Raw genomic sequence first — 18790 nt, forward strand, 5'->3', positions numbered from 1 at the left:
ACTGCTCCACCTTCTTCCTCCCCCCACCCTTTGAATCCGCCTTAAATGTCCAGCCCCAAGTAGGGCTGCAGAACTAGAGTCATCCCCTGTCCCTTGGCTCTTTATCTTTCCACAGGGCCTCATTCCTCTGACATTTGCACACTTGATCGGAGTCCCTCCACTGCAGATAACCTGCTGACAAGGGGCAGAGGGGCAGGAGAATCCAGGCGTGATCACGTCTGACCTTTACCAGCCCTCACTACTACCCTGATCCAAGTCCCAATCTCTCAATCCTTTTTTTTAAAAAGGGGTGAGGAAAACCACACCTCCTCCAGGAAGTCCTCCCAGCCTAATTTATAAAGTTTCACTGTTCCACTCTCTGGATACAGTCAATTCAATTCCACAAACATTCGTTAAGCATTTACTGGGTTCAGGTAGCTGTGCAAGACTGTGTGGAGGGCAGAAAGATAAGAAGAGTACAGCCCCCCTTTAATGGAACTCATGCCGGAAAGCGGACCTGTCAAGAGTAACTCAAGTAACCCCTGCTTTTGAGGACCTCTGAGCCTGCCTCATGTTGCAGGGTTATGTGAACACATTCAATTCAGCTGAGGTTAACTCACGGAAAGGTGAATTCAACAAATACTTACTGAGCATCAAGTGGGGCTCAGAGAGGGGTGGTGACCTGCCCAAGGTCACACGACTGGTATGTACCAGAAGCAGATTCAAATCTACAAATGGCGGGCTCCTGAGGCCACGCCATTCCCACCACCCCAGGAAAGAGCACTAATATGTGCTCTACAGGCATGAGGAACAGGAGGGGAGGCGCTCTAAGGAGGGAAAGATGCAGTGTGGGGATCGGGAAAGAAAATACTCAAACAGTGATAAGGGTGGACTGGAGGCGTGGTGAGGGCTCGTGGAAATGGGAAGAGAGGCATATCAAGGGGAGGGGACGATGTGAGCAAAAGCGTGAAGGTAGAGCTCGTGGGGGCCATTCTCCCATTGATCAGAAATGCAGGGCACAGGGACGTTAGTCCCAGGCTGGAAAGGGAGGTGAAGACAGGCCTTGAATGTCAAGAAATCATAATTAATAGTCAAAATGACCCCCATTTTACACTAATTATATGCCAGGTTCAGGCTAGTGACTAAACAATTGGTTTCTGGGGGTGGGGATGAGGGGAAGGGAGGCCTATGAGTTAGCGTCTTGGATAGCCGCTCCAGCGAGGAGGGTGTGGGGCAAGGTATTGTGGGTTATAGGTAAGTTCCAGAATCTTACTTTATAGATATGTCAACTGAGGCCCAGAGGAAGGGACTTACCCAATGTCACACAGCAGGTTAGTTACTATCAGTTCTGGACACTCATCTCTAACTCTTCGTTCAGGGCTCCCTAGAATGGGCTTTCTGGGTCACCCCTCCATCTTCAAGTTTTTCCCTCAGTGCATTCCCTCAGACGTGCCCTGTGGCCTGAGGCCCTGGGACAGAGTGGGCAAGACGCTGGGCTCTGCAGAGTCTGGGAGATCAAGATTCAAATCCTAGCTCTGGCACTGACTACCCGTGTGACCTTGGGCAACTCACTTCCCACCTCAATGCATCATTGTTTTCATCTGTAATTAGAGATAATAGTCCCTAACTCACGCATGCGGTAGATTATGTGAAATGATGCAGTTCAGACACCAAACAGTATCTGGTACAGAGAAGGTGCTTCACAAGTGGGAGTTGTTGGGATATTGTTCTTGAACTCCCTGAAGGGAAGGATGGAGTCTTTCTTACCTCCATCTCTATATCCTTTCACCCTACCCCTGCTCCTGGACTGGCACACAGCTTTTCACATAGTCGAGGTTCAAATGGACTAGGAACAGCAACAGGCCATAAGCCCAGAGAGGGAGAGTAACTGGCCCCAGGTTACACAGAGAACATCGAAGGAAAATAAAAGGACAGACCCTGGAGCTCAGCCTGGGCACCGCATGTGCCTCCTGCCTCAGGTGTGGCTTCCTAGGGGGCTTTGGTATCACGCAGAGCAATGGTGCCAGATAGGAGTCATCCAGCAGCTGGGGGCACTGCAGGGCCTGGGGACCCTGGGAAGCCCTCAGCAGGGGCAGGAAGCAGGGGCCAGAGTCACTGGGGGCTCTCCTGCTGAAGCTGAAGTGGCAGCAGGAACAGTCAGCTGGGCCCTTGTGACGCTCGTGCCAGGGAAGTGGGGAGGCGCCCGCCTGCTGGGGCCCGGGGGTGTTGTGAATCCCGAGGTGAGGTGGCACCTCCACCCACTGCTCTCAGTGTTGGGGAAGCTGCAGACACAGTTGCCACCTTCCCTCCTCCTCCACAGAGAGGACAGCCTCACAATTAGGAAGTGGGCTGGAGGAAAGGGTTCTGAAGGCTATGTATGGAGTGAGACTAGAGGGTTTGGGGGTCAGCGAAAAGGCTAACGACACCCCCAGCCCAGCCAGGAGCCACCAAGAGGTGGGAAGGAACACAGAAGAGAAAAAGGGAGGCAGCACTGTGCGAGCCTGCAACGTGCCAGGCCCTGGTTTTGCTTTTGTTTTTACAACTTCCTACTCCGTTAAATAGGCACTTAATCTCCATTTCACAGATCAGAACACTGAGTTTCAGAGAAGTTAGTGAATCACTGAAGGTCACACAGGCAGCGGCAGAGCTGACATTTAACCTGGTCTGCCTGACTCCAAGGTAGTGTGCTCTAGAAAGAACTGGGAGGGAGAATATGTGGGAGCAGGACTGGTAAGAGGGTCTGCCTGCCCCACTGCCTGGAGAGGAAGGTTGGAGAGTTGGTGGGTCTGGTCTGGCATCATTAGGGGTGGTAGTGGTTGGGGAGTGTCCCCAGGACCTAGCCGAGCAGCCCAGCCCTTCTGAGGGCCCCTAGTACTTACCACGCACTCCGGCGAGGGGTGAAGGATTTGTCCACCCTGAAACACATTAAGAGGAACAGCAAGTGAGGGGATAGCCCCTTCTTACCCAGCAGGCTGACCCCACACTCACTCCTCAGAGGGGCCTGGAGGAGGTGCCAGATGCACTGTCACCATCTTCCATAGGCTATAGGGACCCTAATGTTAGATTAGGGACATGGGAAGGTGTAGGGTGAAGGAATAAGGAAAAGAGGCAGAACTGGGGACATGCGGATAGGGGAGCAGGGGTCCAGAACCAGGCTCTGGGGTGGCAGCAGGGGTGGGGGTCAGCACGGGAGGACCTGGAACAGGTTGGGACAGTGACCACAGCAGTCTGGGGTCAGAGCAACATTATGGGTGTGGCTGGGACCGGCTTAGAGTGTTTCCAGACAGGACTGAAGAGCGTGGGTATTTAGGAAGAACCTCCCTCACCCCAACTTCACAGTGGCCTGCCTTGATCCTGGAGCTGCAGCTCACTCATAGCCACCAGGGGACAAAAGCCTGGGAATCTGGGAGCAGAAGATCCATGAGGTGATTTCTCTCCTACCCCACCCCCAACACATACACCCTGCCTGTCCCCAAAGCGGAGCCAGAGGAAGACCTCAAACCCCCACAGTTCGGGGGCCACCCCCAGGCTTTGTCTCCCCCAATCCCTTCAGGTACCAATTAAGAGAGAGAGTGTGGGTAGCGCCCCTCCCAGGTCCTCCCTCATTCCCCTCTGAGGGCCCCCTGGGGTTGGGGAGGGCTGGAGACGGCTCCATCATCCCGCCCAGCTGGGGGCCAACGTGCTCAATAGCTGTTGGAACAACAAACAACTCTTGCCTCCTGCCCAGAGGTCAGAAGAGAATGTCAAGGGGCCCCAAACCAGACTCTGCCAGCTAGGAGGTGTTATCTGGGGGAGGGCAGGGCTGGGGTCTCCCAGGGAATCTGTAGATGGGGACAGTGAGGCCAGGACTTGCCCAAGGTCACACAACAGAACCCAGCCCCACTCCCTGGACTGCCTCTGGTGTCAGCTGACCAGGAAACTCAGGGCTCAACCCGGCCCCTCTCTTCACCTGACAGCAGCCCACTCACCCAAGCCCTCTGCCAGGGTTCCCTTGGAGGCTGGACATCTGGAGAGGGGAAGTACCTTGGAAACAATCCCCACAGCTCAAAGAACACCTAATCCACACCAGCAGCATTACGTGTGTGAGCCCCAATTGCTCTGTACCCCAAAAGTATGTGTTCCTCTGACTGCAGGGGGGCAGGGCCTGATGAAGGTTCTGTAAGTACTTGGCCATCCAGGGAAGGGGCCTTGGCCTATCTGTCTACCCAGTCTTCCTTCCCATTTACCAAATTTCTGCCTAAGGCAAGAATCCTCCCAGCATACTTCTGCCCCCCTCTGAGGTGGGCACTTGGGGTCTAGAAAGATAGTGACCCTGTGATGGGCCAGCCACTGCTCCGACCACTTTCCCTCCAGATCTCCAGGCCCAAGCAGACAGCAGCCCTAGGAGGATGGGGTCCCTGAGAGCCAGGGGGCCTAAGACAAGGGCCGTCCAGGTGCCCAGAGGTGGGGGTGGTCGGTGGCCTGCTAATGGCTTCTCGGGTCCCTTCTTCCAGAGCCTCAGTGCAGGGGCCCAGCAGCTTCAGAGGCCAAATGGAGCCTTCTGCAGGGCCTCCCCTGACCTGCCTCCTCCCACCCCCATTACACATGCACCCAGGAGTGCACACACACAGGCCCAGCTTCCTGTCCACAACCAGCCACATGCATAAGCACTGCCGCGCGCTTGGGACCCAAACACAGAAATGCCCACCCCTGCGTTCACGACCCCACATGTGCTCATGGATACCCAGCTGCAACGCACAGGAACACATACACGCACACATACAGGCTGACCAACACTGCACGCTACGCACTGACAGCAACCAGCTCGCCTCACACACAAGCACAAATTCACAACTACGTACGGAACCACCCGAACCCAAGCCGGGACATGGCCGGGCGGGCGGGCGGGCGCGCGCGCGCGTACGCGGGCGCCCCCACCCGACGCACCTACCCTCCGTAGGCCCCGAAGGTGAAGCTGCGCTTCCGGCAGCTCATGGTGGTGCCGCCGCCGCTGCCCGCCTGCCTATCTGGCCCGCGCCGAGCCGGAGCCGCCTTCCCCGCGCCCGGGTCACCTTGGCAACTCAGGCCTCCCCGCCCTTGGCCACAAGCCCTGGGATTGTCCGCGCCCCCGCGGGCTGCGGTCCAGCTGCCGGGGGCAGCCGTGCAGAAAGGACCGCTTGTTCGCGCCGCCTTCGGGCCGGGGGCGAGGGCTTCGCTGGACTTTCCCAGCTGGGACTACAGGGGCAGGGCCGGGCGTGGCCTCGGGAGAGGGGGGGAGGGAGAGGAGAGAGTGGTAAAACGAGACATACCCTTCACCCCCCAAACCAAGGATGCACGGGCTGCAGACCCTCTTCTGCAGGTGACACCCTCTTCCATGTCCTAGAGTCATAGCTGTCGGTCCCCGTCATCACTAAGGAGAAGCTCGCAGCATGTCAGGTCAAGAACTTGGAATGGAAGGTCAAATGGTCTGTACTGTGGGCAGGTCCGCGCCCTCCCTCAAATTTCTCATTTGTAAACTGGAACTCATTCACCACCCCCAAGGCCCTTGCGGTAATGGAATGAGTTCATGCATGCAGAGTGCTCAGCTCAGGCCTGACACACAGTAAATGCTTAATACAGCTACAAGAGTCCTGCACTATAGGTCAGAAGGTCTGCTCTTCAGGCAAATGAATGAGTAAAAGAAATAGAATCGCCAATAGCCCTCCCATTGCCCACTCTCATCCCGGCTTGGAGCCCCCACCCACTGCCCTGGTGAGGAGGAGGAGCAAGGGGCAGGAATGGAAATGCCCCACCCCCTTCTTGAAAATTCATCTAGCCTGGGTTCCCTCACTCAGCAACATTGGGCTCTGAGTCCTAGACCGGTTATGCATTCACTCAACAAACACTCTGAGCCCCTCCTCTGCATGCAGCTCATCCAAAGCAAGGGCAGATTCCTGGGTAGAGGGACCACCCAGGGCAGTGTGGGAAGCCCACTCCTCACAGGGCAGTGGGTAGGGCTCTGAGGGGTGAGCCCTAGGGGCACTGAGGTGGGCCTGAGGAGGGAGGAAATCTTTCCTTCCTGAGTGGTAGCAGGGGACCCCAGAGAGCTGGAGGGAGAGGAGGAGGAGGAGCTAGGCCTGGGCCATGGGGGCTGTGCACAGTGCCAGGGCTGGGGGACCCAGGACTCTAGCCACATCCAGGCTGCTGCATCCCCTTGGACATGGCCCTCAGCCTCACCAGTCTATCTTTTTAGTGAGAGTGATTCCTAAGTGGGCTCTCCATGTCCACTTGGTAGGGTGGCCAAGGGGACTCCAATGTGCCAAGTTTCCAGCCGGGCCTGGCCCCCGGGAGGACCAGCTGGTGCTGGGACAGTGGGCCCTTGAGAAGGGCCGTGGGGGCTGCAGGGTTCCCACCAAAGACAAAGAGTCCAGTGTGGGCTCCCGCCTCTTGGGCTCTGACCAGCTGCAGCTGCCTCACTGGTAAGAGCTGGGGGTGGGGTGAGGGTGGGGGTCATGTTCCCTCAGCCAGGGTTGCAAAGGACATTCCCTAGCCCGCTCCTGGTCCCTTGGGCAACAGTGGGATTTCAATGTACCTTCTGAACCTGCAAGGCCACTTCTAAGAATTTAGCCTCTACATCACGGCATGTGAGCCTGAAGATGAATGGCCAAGGACAAGGGACAGGGAGGCACATGCTTATATCCTCATCCTTGTGAACCCCACCCCCCAGGGTTCAAATCCCAATTCTCCTGCTTGTCAGCTGTGTGGCCTTGGGCAAGTCGCTTAATCTTTCTGTGCCTCAGTTTCTTCATCTGCAAAATGGGTTTGATGATGAAGATAACAGTAACCGCTTCCAAGGGTTTTTGGCAAAGAATAACTAAGTTAATGCTTTTAAAGCATTAAGAATCGTATTTAAATAGTATGTGTTTGTTAAATGAAACACTTGCTGTAGCATCCTTTGCATTAGGCTGAACTATATGAAATCATGTTTTTTGTAGTTAGCAAATATTTATAGTAAGAATTTCGAAACAAACTAATGGCCAGCCAGAGGGAACTGGACGAATAAACTAGGGTCCATTTATATCATGCAGTACCATGCAGCTGTTGGAAAGAATGAGGCAGATCTTGTATGGGATATAAAACAACCTACAAGACAAACAGACAGAAAGACACAAACAAAGGCAGTGTAGTAAGGGCATAGGTGCTGGACCAGGCTCTGACACTTCCTAGATGTGTGACCTCAAACACATTATTTAATACCTTCCAGACATCTGGTCTCCACTAGCCCCCGTGACTAGGAACTCACTATTCTGAAGTCAGCACAGAGCCCACGTTTGCTGACTGGCAATGGGAGGTCATTGCCATCTTTGGGGTGGGAAAGAACTCCCTTCTTCCTCTCCCTCCAGTCTCTTGCCCAGGAATCAGAGCCAGGCTGCTCTCCAGGCGCCAGGACCTCCTTCTAGAAGGAAGCCTCTTCTTCTGGGCCTCCTAGATTTGCACCCAAGTTGTTCAAACAGGTGCCAGACTGTGTGAGGAAGGAGGAAAGGGTGCAGGGATGGAGTGTTACAAAGCTCCCTTTCCAAGTTCACCCTGGGGTGAGCTCTGGGACTTCCACCCACTATCTGCCTCCAGCTCCCCTTTCCCAACCCACAACAGGAAAATATAAGGGGACAGTGAGGGGCAGACTCTGGGGAGAGCTGAAGCCAGGGCTCCAGGTGGGGCTGGTGGGGTCAATTTCTGCCAGGGTCCCCAGCAACCTTCCACACCACCACCCCACCAGTCATTCCCATTCAGGATATCTGCCTGGGGCCTCCTGGCAGGAGACAGGGCAGTCCTGGCTGCCTGCCTGGCCAGTAGCCTCCTGTGTGGCTCTGCATTAATCAGTTTTCCTCCTTGGACCTCAGTTTACTCATCTATTAGACATCCACTCTCACCTTCCTGGATCAGAGACAAAATAATGAAAAACAGTGTTTGTCTTCAGAGAATTCTGTAGGCTCAAAAAAATCACTATCCTTAGCCCATGGCCTTTCTAGCCAAAGCACACCTACCCAAGATGCTGCAAACTCTGAGCTCCTGGAGAAGGAGTCTCCTGGAAGGTCCCCAGGCCCTGGGAAGGGAGGCAGGAGTAGATGTGGCTTGGCTCACACACTCTCCCCAGGCAACTGCCCAGTGAGGTTACGTACCCAGCCATCCCCTGTCCTAGGTCTAAGACCCCTACCCCATTCGATAGGTTCCTGAGACCCCTGCCTACTCAAAGTGTCCCCATCAGGGATTAAGACAATCTGCTCTGGCCAAAATGGCCAGAATAAATGCCTCCACTCAGCCCCTGCCCCTAGGGATGTGACTCTGATTACCATATGGATCATGTACCTCTAGGGTCCCTGAGAGCAAAACTCTTCTGGACACACAGACACACACGAGGGCATCTTCCTTCCCTCAATCATTTAATGAAGATGTATTGAGCACCTGCTGCGGGCCTAACACTATTCAGGCACTAGCGACAGAGGATAAACAAGGCTGCCAAGTTCTGTGGTGGACCTGCATGCATACCTGCATAGGAACTTCACCGGGTCACACATGCACTTGCCCTTGTACTGTGTACAGAGCATCTAACTTGTGCCTATAGAGATCATATCAAGATCAAATGCATGCAGACATGCTCACATGACCATCAGCCTCTACAACGCAAGCCCACATACAAAGGTCAAATCAAGTTCACATCCACACGTTTCAAATCAGTGTGTGCTCACGTACTGACTATAGCTGGGTTTGTACACGTTTGTACAGACGTGTGAACACACACCAATAACAAAAGATTCATTCACAGAAATCACAGGCCCACATGCCTTTATCGCACTATGCTCATACACAGTATACACATAGATACACATGCACACACATACATATCACACACACACACACACACACACACACGCGCGCGCGCGCGAGTGCCCAGCTAACCACTAGGAAAATTATTGGAAAAAAAATTAAGGTAGGAGAGAGGATGGCTGTTTGGAGGTTGAGGGGTGTGCAGCTGTTGCATCCCCAAGGAGAGGGGATTCCAAGGCTCCTCTCACACCAGGCTGGAATCCAGCCGGCTTCCTCCCCCTACCCTCTAAGGGCATGGCCCTTCACACCCATTTTCAGGGGCAGATGGGCCGAGCTGGAAGGGAGACTGCTTGATGCTCAGAGCTCCACCCAGGGCAACTCGGCTGACAGAACCCTGCACTGGGGGCAGGAGACCTTGGGTGTGGCCCCCAGCTTTTCTGGCTACTCGTTTCCTAGCACAATCCCTTCCCAGTTCAGGCCTCTGCTGGTTCATCTATAAGATGGGGGACAGGATGCCTGACGGTACCTTAAGATGCCACCCTCCCACTCAGCCATCCTGGAGTTCTATGAGTCCCTCTTCATCCCGCCAAGGCCCTTGACTTTAGCAGTGGTTCTCAATGGGGGTGGCTCTGCCCCCCAGAGGGCATTAGGAAATACTTGAGGGTAGTTTTCACCTCTGCAATTACTGGGGATCACCACTGTCATTCAGTGAGTGGAGGCAAGGAAAGCTATGCCTGGGAGAGTCCCACTTAAGGAAGACTAGCGGCGCATCAAATATCCTCCCAGTTATTTATGTTCGAGAAAGGCCGCTTATCCCATCCCTGAGACAGATAGATATGTATAGACATAGGTAGATATGTATAGACATAGATAGATATGTATAGACATACATAGATATGCAAGCACTTGGTTACTTCATTAGGTCCTGTGGTGTGATCATGCCAGATGGAAGTAGAGGGCTTTTACTTCTCTTAGGGCATAATATCGTTTTGTTTTTGAAATTAGGTGTTGAGGTAGGCCATTACAGGAAAATGCTCTTTAAATACGTGTTCTGAATCAGACCTGGGAGTCCGCCACGGTCCCGGGCGCCCTCAAATGGCCACCACAGGAACTGCAAGGGAGAGGGGCGGGCGGGCTCCAGGACCAGGGACAGCGCCCCTGGCCTGCGCCTCTGGCGTCTCTCCTGGCGAGGGTGGGGGCCCCGAGGGAGTCAGGAGGTAGCACTCTGCGTTCCCGGCCGTGCGCTCGCCACCCCCCGCACTCTTCCCTCCTCCCCTTGTGCGGAGGCGGCCCCCAAAGCCTGCCCTCTCCCTTCTCCCTGGTGTGAACTGCCGCGCCACTCCCGGGACACAATGGCACACCTGCGCGCCACAATGGCGGCGCCTGAGCCGCCGCCCACCGTGTTCCCGCCGCCCCCTCTCCCCCGGGACCCGTTCATTCCGTGTGCAGATCACGGAGCCGCACCTACGCGCCCTGGGACCTGTGATCCCTGCAACAGCCCCGTGAGGCAGATCACGCGGGAGTTATATATCAACCATGACTGATAGGGAAACTGAGGCTTGCAACAGAGCAGATCCAGCTCCCCTGATACCCCTTAAGACTTCTCCATCACGCATGCACCTGGGCTCAGTAAGAGAAGCTACTAGTTCCCGAGGCCCTGTGCCAAGCACTCTTGTTGGTTCAGTCCTCATGACCACATTGTAAATCAGGAGCTGTTATCCCAGTTCAGACCAGCAAACTGAGTCTATGATTGCTTTGCGCGAGGCTCAGTGGAAGTAGAAGTGGCTGTAAAGACCCTCTCAGGTCTTAACTCTGCTCTGAGTCACTCTCAAGGACACTACTGCCGAGAACAAAGCCTTTCAAACTGCATACACTGCCCTGCCCTGACACCCTTGGAGGCTTGAAAGCCTCCTCCACCTCAGGGCTTGGGTGGGGTGGTTGCAGGGGCCCTGCATCCCTCACAGAGGAGCCCCTATCTCCCCATCCTCACAAGCTTTAGCTTCACAAAGCACTTTCCCCAAGGCACGCAGTAGGTGCTTACTAAATACTTGCTGCTTGGTTGAAGTTTGCCTTCCAGGAACCAGGATTCTAAATGCATAACTACACAGCCTGGGCACAGAGCCTGGACACAGAGCAGGGCAGAGTGAGGCACAGGGTAAGGGTGCAGGCGTGAGAGCTGGACGGAGCAGAGTTCCAGCCCAGTCCTGAGCTGTATGACTCTAAGGCTCAGTTCTCACATATGGAAAATGGAGATATACTAGCTCTTAAATCACAGGGTGATGGAAAGTACTAACGAAGTGATGCACACAGGGAGAGAACTTAGCCCAGTGCCTTGTGCCCACAAAGGCACAAAGGGCTTGCATGGTGGTGGTTGCTAATGCTGTTGCCACTAGGGTCTTCTTTGGGGTGTACAAAATCCAGAAGTCCCTGCTGAGTCATGCTCCATTTCCCATAATGGTAAATCATGCCACAGCATACTCCACGGGCAAGCATGATGGGCAGAGGAAGCGGTTGCAAATGCAGTCTGGGGCTGGAGAGGGGAGGGGGCAGCCATCCTTGGTGGGGGCAGAGTTTAGAAGTATCTGGAAACCCTCTACCTCCTACTTAATCTCTGACCTTCAACCCCTGGTCTCTGACTCCGGATCAGCTCCCTGGTCTCAGCATAGTAGGCACTCCATAAATATTCAATGAGTGAATGATGTCCTAGGTTGGCTATGAACAAAAAAAAAGATAAAATCAATTTTATTCCTATCATAATATATATAGGGGTTGACATCAGCATGGGTTTAAAGTCAGATGAACGTGTGTTTGAATCCCTACCTCTGTTACTTCCTGGTTTGTGACTTTTGGCCATTTTTATAACTTCTCAAAGCCTCAGTTTCTTCATCTGAAAAAGGGGATGGTAATGATAATAATAGTACATGCCTCATAGGTTTGTTCTTTAGGATTCAGTGTAAAGTGCTCAGCCCTGGCACAGAGTAGGCACCCAATAGGTGGGGACTGTCTTTACTACTGTTACTGGACACGTGCTAGCACAGCCATGCATTGAGTCAGGAGACCTGGGTCCTAGGCCCAGCTCTCCCTCTGGCTCCCTGTGACTGTGGGCAGGTCCCTACCCCTCGGGGCCCCAGTTTGCTTCTCTGTATAATGAGGTACCTTCTCAGTCTGATTTCTCTGGGGCAGCCTGGCCCCTAGGGGCATAGCAGGTAGGGAAGCCTCTATGGAACAGGTCTGCCCCTCAGTCTATCACTCTTCTCATGGAGAAGGGGACTGTGTTCCCACAACAGGGAGAATGGCAGGCATCACTGGAAGTCCCAGAGCTTTGCCTGATACCTGCCGTGTTCCCATGCTGACCTCTCAGAACCAGCCTCCCCGCCCATAATGCAGGATGCAGTTCTGAGCCACACCTGCCTGGTAGGCTCTGGTCCTCAGGGGGCCCAGGATAGTGTGACGAGCTCAGAGTGAAGACAGATATGCGTTTGGAGCCCAGTACCAAGGCCAGACATGTACCCGAGGCCCATCTCGTTGCCTCTCTCAGCCTTAGTTTCCTCAGCCACATGAGTTCTGCCAGCCCCAAAGGCTCTGGTGCACATCGGAGGCAACCCAGATGTGAAAGCCCTTTTCGAATTGCTACCATCAGGCGTAATCATAATTATTGTCTGTAAAACGAGGGGGCTGGACCAGCTGATCTTCATGGGCTCCTCTCCAGCTCTGAGGCTGAGGATTTCTCGTTTTCCAGGCTGGGAGTTCATGCAGACAGAGGGGGCTGAGAGAAGCTAGCAGGGTCTGTGAGATTGTGCATCCCTGGGAACCTCTGCAAACAAATCTCTCCATTCGTCCTCTGCCCCCAACCTAGGCCAGGGCACTGAGTCCCAGGGACAGGCCATGGGGAAAGGAGAAGGGAGGGTAGAGGAGCTGGATATTCAGGGCCAGGTCCTGAAGATGTGGGGACAACCCCAGAGTTTGAGCTGCACCTGCCCCTGCCCAGAACTGCCTCCATTCCGTAGGGCGCAACCCATTCCTCTCTATTATACCTTCCCCTCCCCATCTAATTCTGCATGCAATACACAAAGTAATTGAAAGTGGAGTCAGACAGCCCTTAATTCAATCTCAGCTCCAGCTACATACCAGCTGGCTGACCTTGGGCAGGCAGATGATGACTGCTCTGAAGATTAAATGAGATAGATCTGAGAATAGTGCTTAGCACAGGGCACAGCATACCATAAGTGCTCAGTTAATGCCCTCCACCTGCATTCTATCACTCAGCCTCCATTCTTCTCTCCTGTCAGAACCCTTCTGGAATCCCTCAGCCAACTAGTTCCCACCCTGGCTGACACAGGACAGGCACCAACTGTGTAGCATGGGAGCAAGGGCAGAGGTCAGGGGCCAGGTTTCTCTGCCCCTCAGAGGACCACAAAGGGCCACACCTCTCTAGCTAGGGAGGTCTGAGGGCCTGCCTGGTGACTGACATAGGTGAGGGCTCTGCCCCAGGGGCTCTTTCTATTCCTGTTTGGGGGGCCTTGAAGCCCTGAGGGAGGGACTGTAAGGTCACCCTTTCGTACCTAGAAAACTCACACATCTCAAGTGGAGGCAGGTGGTGGATGGGGCAAGCCTGGAGTCTGTCTACCCAGAGCCTTTAGACCAGTGACACCCATTGCCTGCTGCCTGGGCCAGCACGAAGGCCTGCAGCAGCCTGCCAGGAGTGGGCGGTCTCTCTCAGGACTTCCAAGTTTGGGAAGAGGCAGCAGGATGGGAGGCTTGCCCACCATCAGCCTGGGCATTGTCCTGGCAGCCCCTCAAAGGTCAATGACATGCCCTGCTTTTGAGAACGGAAGAATCAGGGCTGTCCCAGCAGTTCTGGCACTGAGCATGCAAGCAGAGGAATTCCCAAGGTCACCGTCCATCAGCCGACTCCATCCCACCTCAGAGGAGTGGGGCCTTGGGGAGGGCTGTCCTCTGATCTCAGGATGTGGACGTCTTTACCTCGAAGACTTGGGGCTGAGAACTCAGGAGCAGGGCAGAAGGCCTCACCCTCCACTCCCTCCAACAGCCTGGTTGCAGCAGGCACGTGACTCCTGTGGTCTTGAGAAGGTCACGGCCTCTCTGGCAGCTCAAGAGTCTGTCCTCACCTGCCGTTCCCCCACCAAATCCCAGCAGTCCCAAATTCTCAGGGGATCCTAGGGAACAGGTAATAGCAAGAAACAGCACGATTCCCCCACAGACATGACACATCTGAGGCTCATACGGCACAGTCACCAGCTCGGTCTCACTGGAACCACACTGCAAAGGCAGAAGCTGCATCCATCCATTGCACAGAGGGAAAGGGAGGCTCAGAGAAGCCAGCGACTTTCCTGAGATCACCCAGCTAGTGAGAGGAGGAACATGATTTCCAGCACAGGTGACAGCCCCGTCGATCCCTGATAGGTTAGTGCCAGGTCCTCTCACCTGCCCCTGGGATAGAAGATGCTGGAGCCATCTTCTTTGCATAGAAGAGGAAAATGAGTCCCACGGAAACAGCCAATGGCACTGCACTGAAACGGCAGAGGCGGGACAGAGAACTGTGCCAGGCTACTTCCTCGTTCCTGGCTGGTGAGCCTGGCCCGGGACCCACGGCCTGCCCACAGAAGGCTCAGCCCGTCCCTCCAACGGTTTCCCCGTTGGCTTTCAGGGAAATGCAAACTCCTTAGCCGAGCATTCAAGGCCCTTAATAAACTGATCCCAGCTCAACCTTACAAACACCTTTCATGGAAGCCAAACCAGTGTCCTGATGGCCCCCTCTCACACTGCAGCCGGTCATGTCCCAGAAACACCTTCATCCCTCCTTTCACTATGCAACTCATAATTCCACTCATAGTCACTATTACCATTTACTGACGACCTATTATGTGCCAGGCGTTGATACCTCAGGGGTAAAACTACCCATCTCACACGATGATAGCGATACCAACTGCCTTGGAAATGTGAAGTTATGGAAAAATTGCCTACAATCCCAAAACACTGAAGAAAGGGCTTATAATTTCTTGCTGTGATAAAATATTTAGAGTTTTTTAAAAAATATTTTTCTCCACATTTTTCTACTGCTTGTTTTTCCTCCTGTGCGTCCATCTCTCTGAGTGCAGCTGTGTTTTTCACAGCAGCTCCTAGCCATCACATCTGATCTGCACAAACAGCACACCCAGGCGGCCAGGCAAACAAGGGCTCGTAATCCCTGTTCTGTGGAGAAGGAAACGAGGAACAGGGAGAGCAAGTGACTTGTTCAAAGTCATACAGCAGAGGCCAGACTTGGATTCCTGACACCGTTCATCTTCTCTTAGTCCCTAACAAGTGCCCACCAGGAGCTGGGCATGACCCTGGTTATTTGTCTACATTAGTCTTCTTAACCTTTGAAACAGCCTCATCAAGTGCATGAAGTGGGTGATCCCCACTTTACGGATGAAAAAACAGAGGCTCAAAGAGACGGAGTAACTTGCCCCATGCTGTGCAGCTAATCAGGAGCACAGGCAGAATCTGAACTCAGGTCTTCTTCCAAAAGGGGGCCCAAAGGAGGGTGGCCCTATGCTGTCAGAGAGGTATTTACTAACAGAATGGGCAGGGTATTTCACCTCTTGGAGCTTTTCCTCATCTGAGGTGTGGCCACGATAAAACCACACCGGGCTGTGGTAGGGACCAAAAGGTGCCACACCCAGGTCATATCTGTGTCCCTGGGACATACTACATGGTCAATAATTGCTTAGTAAGTGTGCAGATGAGGTCCCCAGCATTGTGCCAGCACACAGCACGAGCATCGTAGCTTTGGCTCCTTGCAGTAGGGAAGGGTGGCATCCCAGTGGGATGCCCCTGTTTGGGGATGTCTCCCCACCAGCACCCCTCTGCTTCTTCCTCCCTGCTCTCTGAGTCACTGCCCGCAAGTACTAGTCTTCAGCCCTAAAAATAGAGCACATTTGGGGGCATGAAAATTCCCACAGATGTAAACCACAGCTGCAGCCCCCTGCTTTCAGTTCCCTCTCTGCTGACCCCAGGGTGGCCAGCCCAGGAAGTCCCAGACTGGCTACCCCTGCTTGACCTTTTGTGGGCCTAGAGTTTTCAGTCTGCTGGAAGTCCTTAGCCAGGGGCCCCCTCTTGCCCTACACTTCCCAGCAAACCTAAACTTCCTTTCTTCATTGGCACAGGACTGCCATCTCCCACCTCATACTCCCTAGGCAGGCTGAGCTGCCTCCCAGAACTGGAGATGGGCCCAGAAAGGGGAAATAATTTGCCTGGGCCACACAGCCAGCAAGAAACAGGGCCAGGCCTAGATTTGAAACCAATGCTCTGGGAAGCCTAGGGTGAGTAGCCAAGAGAGAATGGCAAACAAAGTCCAGAGGCCCTCGCTGCCCCGCGCCTAGCATCAGTCTGCCCTGGAGTCTCATCTGAGCCCATAGAAGCACCTCTCAGTAGCTGTTTCCCAGTGATGCCAGAGGCCTAGCCATGGGGTGAGGGCCCAACCTGCAGAGGTTCTGCCAGATGAGCAGGTAAGCAGAGAACTTAGGGGATTCCCCTCCCTCACACCAGCTGGGCCCTGGCCTTGCTGGGCAGGCAAAGCAGAAACCAGGACTTGGCAAGGCCTCCTGGCAAAAGTGGCAAAGGAAACGGAATCCCAGGTCTGCTTAAGCTTGGGCTGGGGGTGCCCTATCTTGGGAGAGGCCTGTGGAGTGGCACCTTCATGGGCAGCAAAGGGGGAGCCAAGGAAAGAGACTCCTTTGGCAACCTGGTAGGTGTTGGGGGGTGACGTAGGGGGAGAGGAGGAAGGTACACCGAGGGGAGCACACCAGGCAGTTTTCCAGTATTCTTATGCAAGCTGGGTTCACGTGAGGCAGAGAAGAGGGTAGGTGAGGCTTTGTTGAGGGTGATCAGAGAGGCCTCTGCCTCTTCCTCCTGGGGTGATGAGTTCACGTCCCACATGCAGGAAGCAGATGTAATGCAGTGTGTGTGCACCCATGGTAGCCTGGGTGCATGTGCACCCTGGGTGGGTGGCTGCATGTGCAGATCTGCCAGGTTCATTTTTAAGGGCATGGGGCTTCTTTCTGTTTGTGTATGTATTATGTGCGTGCCCCGGAGGAGATAATAGAAGCAGATATCAGCTGAATGAGGGTTTCGGAGGAGGCTCTTCTTGCTGATGACCACCTCCCATCTGTGTCCACACATCTGGATGGTGTGTCTCAGTGTTTGTAGCGTCGCTCAGAGTTGGAGACAGGGGTGTTGGCCTGGGGATGCCCGTGGGTTCCTGAGTCTGGGTCTCAGGGTATTTGTGAGCTGGACTGTGTTTGTGTCTGTGTCTGGCTGTGCAAGGGTTTCAGTGTTTGCACAGCATGTGTGGCTGCTTAGCAGCCTCTGACAGCCAGGACAAAGGCCTCTGTAGACAGACAGGTGACATGGAAGACAGACCTGCCTCAGCAGTCCTCAAAGGGCCTCTTGGCTGGGGAACATGACAGCTGAGCGAGGGGCAGGGCTAGGTAAGAGGGAGGTATACAGCAGGGTCTCAGGGCTTCCTAACCTCAGGCCTCTGCAGACCCTGCTGGGGGTGCTAAGGCCAGAGTAGCAGAGAACCCCCCTGAACCAAAAGGAGATCCTTTGCATTTCAAGAGGCCGAAGGAAAAAATAAATAAATAAAAAAAATCCTTCTTGTCCCCTGGGAGTAAATGAGTAGTTAGAGCCAGGAGAGGGACTCCCTGAGACCCCTGCCAGGCAGACACCCTACAAGGCAGAGAGAAGAGGAGAGGGCTTTCTCCAAGGAAGGTTGTGAGCTGGGAAGGTCCCAGGGTGGGAGCACCATCATGGCTGTGGGAGGGAGGCAGCAAAGCGAGCACAAGGCTCCCAGATGGGGAGAAGGTCTGAGTTTAGACCCCGAGGAAAGGTGGAGGAGTTCTCTTCAACATGACCCAACTTCCCCCACCTCCATCCAGATGCACCCTTCCCCCAGGGAGCACAGGGGAGCGAGTCCACTGTGGATCACAACTCCCTGTCACTGACCCTTCCTCAACCCCACCACTGTGATGATCCACATGGATCAGGAGCCAGAGAACCTATACCACCCCAGGCAGAAGGCGGCTCTGCGACCTTAGGCAGTTTATTTAGCCTCTCTGGGCCTCTCTGTGCAATGGAGACCTCAGACCCTGTTCTGAAAGGTTGCTGTGAATGGGGAAGGCACTCAGGCCACTCAAGGATTAATCATTACCCTGGAATTTTTTCCAAGGCCATTAAAGTGCCCTGCCCCTTCCCCAGACCCTCCAATAGCCAGGGGGGCTCAGAGCAAAGCTGAGGTTGGATAGAGTGGGGAGGGGATCCCTGGGGCCAGCTGGGCATGACTACCACCTCCTCCACTCAGCTGCTGCCCTCAGCTGCTGTGCCAGACCTAGATGCCCATTCAGAGGCACCTTTGACTGATGTTCCTTCTCACTCACTAGGAAACTCAGGGCTGCCCTCTGTCCCCAGCTTCTTCCCTTGAACATCCTTGGAAAGGAGGGGCCACTGTCCTGTGACAGGGTGGGCTAGGAGCCTAGGACCCAGCTCCCTTCTGGGAGGAAGATAACCCGCCCTCCCCTTACTTCATCTCCCCTCTGCCTTTCCTACTCTGTCCTGACCCAGGTTCTCTCAATGCCCCCTCATGCTGGCCTCTGACTTTGCTGAGGGAGGGGAATAAAGCACGGGGACAGATGCCAATGTCCCCTGTGTGAAAGATGGGTGTCCTCCTTCGTTCCACCCCCAGGCCTGCGGTATGACCCCAAGGACTCGGGGGTTATATACAGGTTGGGGTCTAACGACCGTGGAAGAAAAACGCTCACCTTCTGAGTTAGTGGGTGCGTGTGCGTGTGTTTGCGTGTATGTGCGTGTGTGTGTACACCAAGGGTATCTTCCCCAAGCCCCGGCGCCCCACGACTGGCACCACAGCGCCTGCGGGGCACGAGGAACGCCCTGTAGATTCCCACCGAGTCCTCGGATCTTGCGGAGCCAGTGGAAGCGACGAGGGGGCGCCTGACTGCGTGACGCG

General features: G+C 54.5%; 1 protein-coding gene across 13 annotated transcripts in view; it reads right to left on the reverse strand.

Annotated features, from left to right (window-relative positions):
- Positions 1 to 18790, reverse strand: part of RAP1GAP (RAP1 GTPase activating protein) — a 63294-nt gene that overhangs the window by 43863 nt on the left and 641 nt on the right. For 3 of the 13 annotated variants that reach the window (XM_039854217.1, XM_039854215.1, XM_039854216.1), the window contains exons 1-2: positions 4910 to 5077; positions 2859 to 2894 (exon numbers count right to left, since the gene is read on the reverse strand). In XM_039854217.1, coding sequence (XP_039710151.1) covers positions 2859 to 2894; positions 4910 to 4953 — 80 coding nt within the window. In that variant the 5' untranslated portion in view covers positions 4954 to 5077. Of the gene's footprint in view, positions 1 to 2858; positions 2895 to 4909; positions 5081 to 18790 lie in introns of those variants that run through there. The other 10 variants (XM_039854224.1, XM_039854223.1, XM_039854222.1 and 7 more) reach the window with 7 other exon arrangements.

The sequence above is a fragment of the Pteropus medius genome, unplaced genomic scaffold (assembly GCF_902729225.1).
Source record: "Pteropus medius unplaced genomic scaffold, Ma_sr-lr_union100, whole genome shotgun sequence".
Taxonomy (NCBI): domain Eukaryota; kingdom Metazoa; phylum Chordata; class Mammalia; order Chiroptera; family Pteropodidae; genus Pteropus; species Pteropus medius.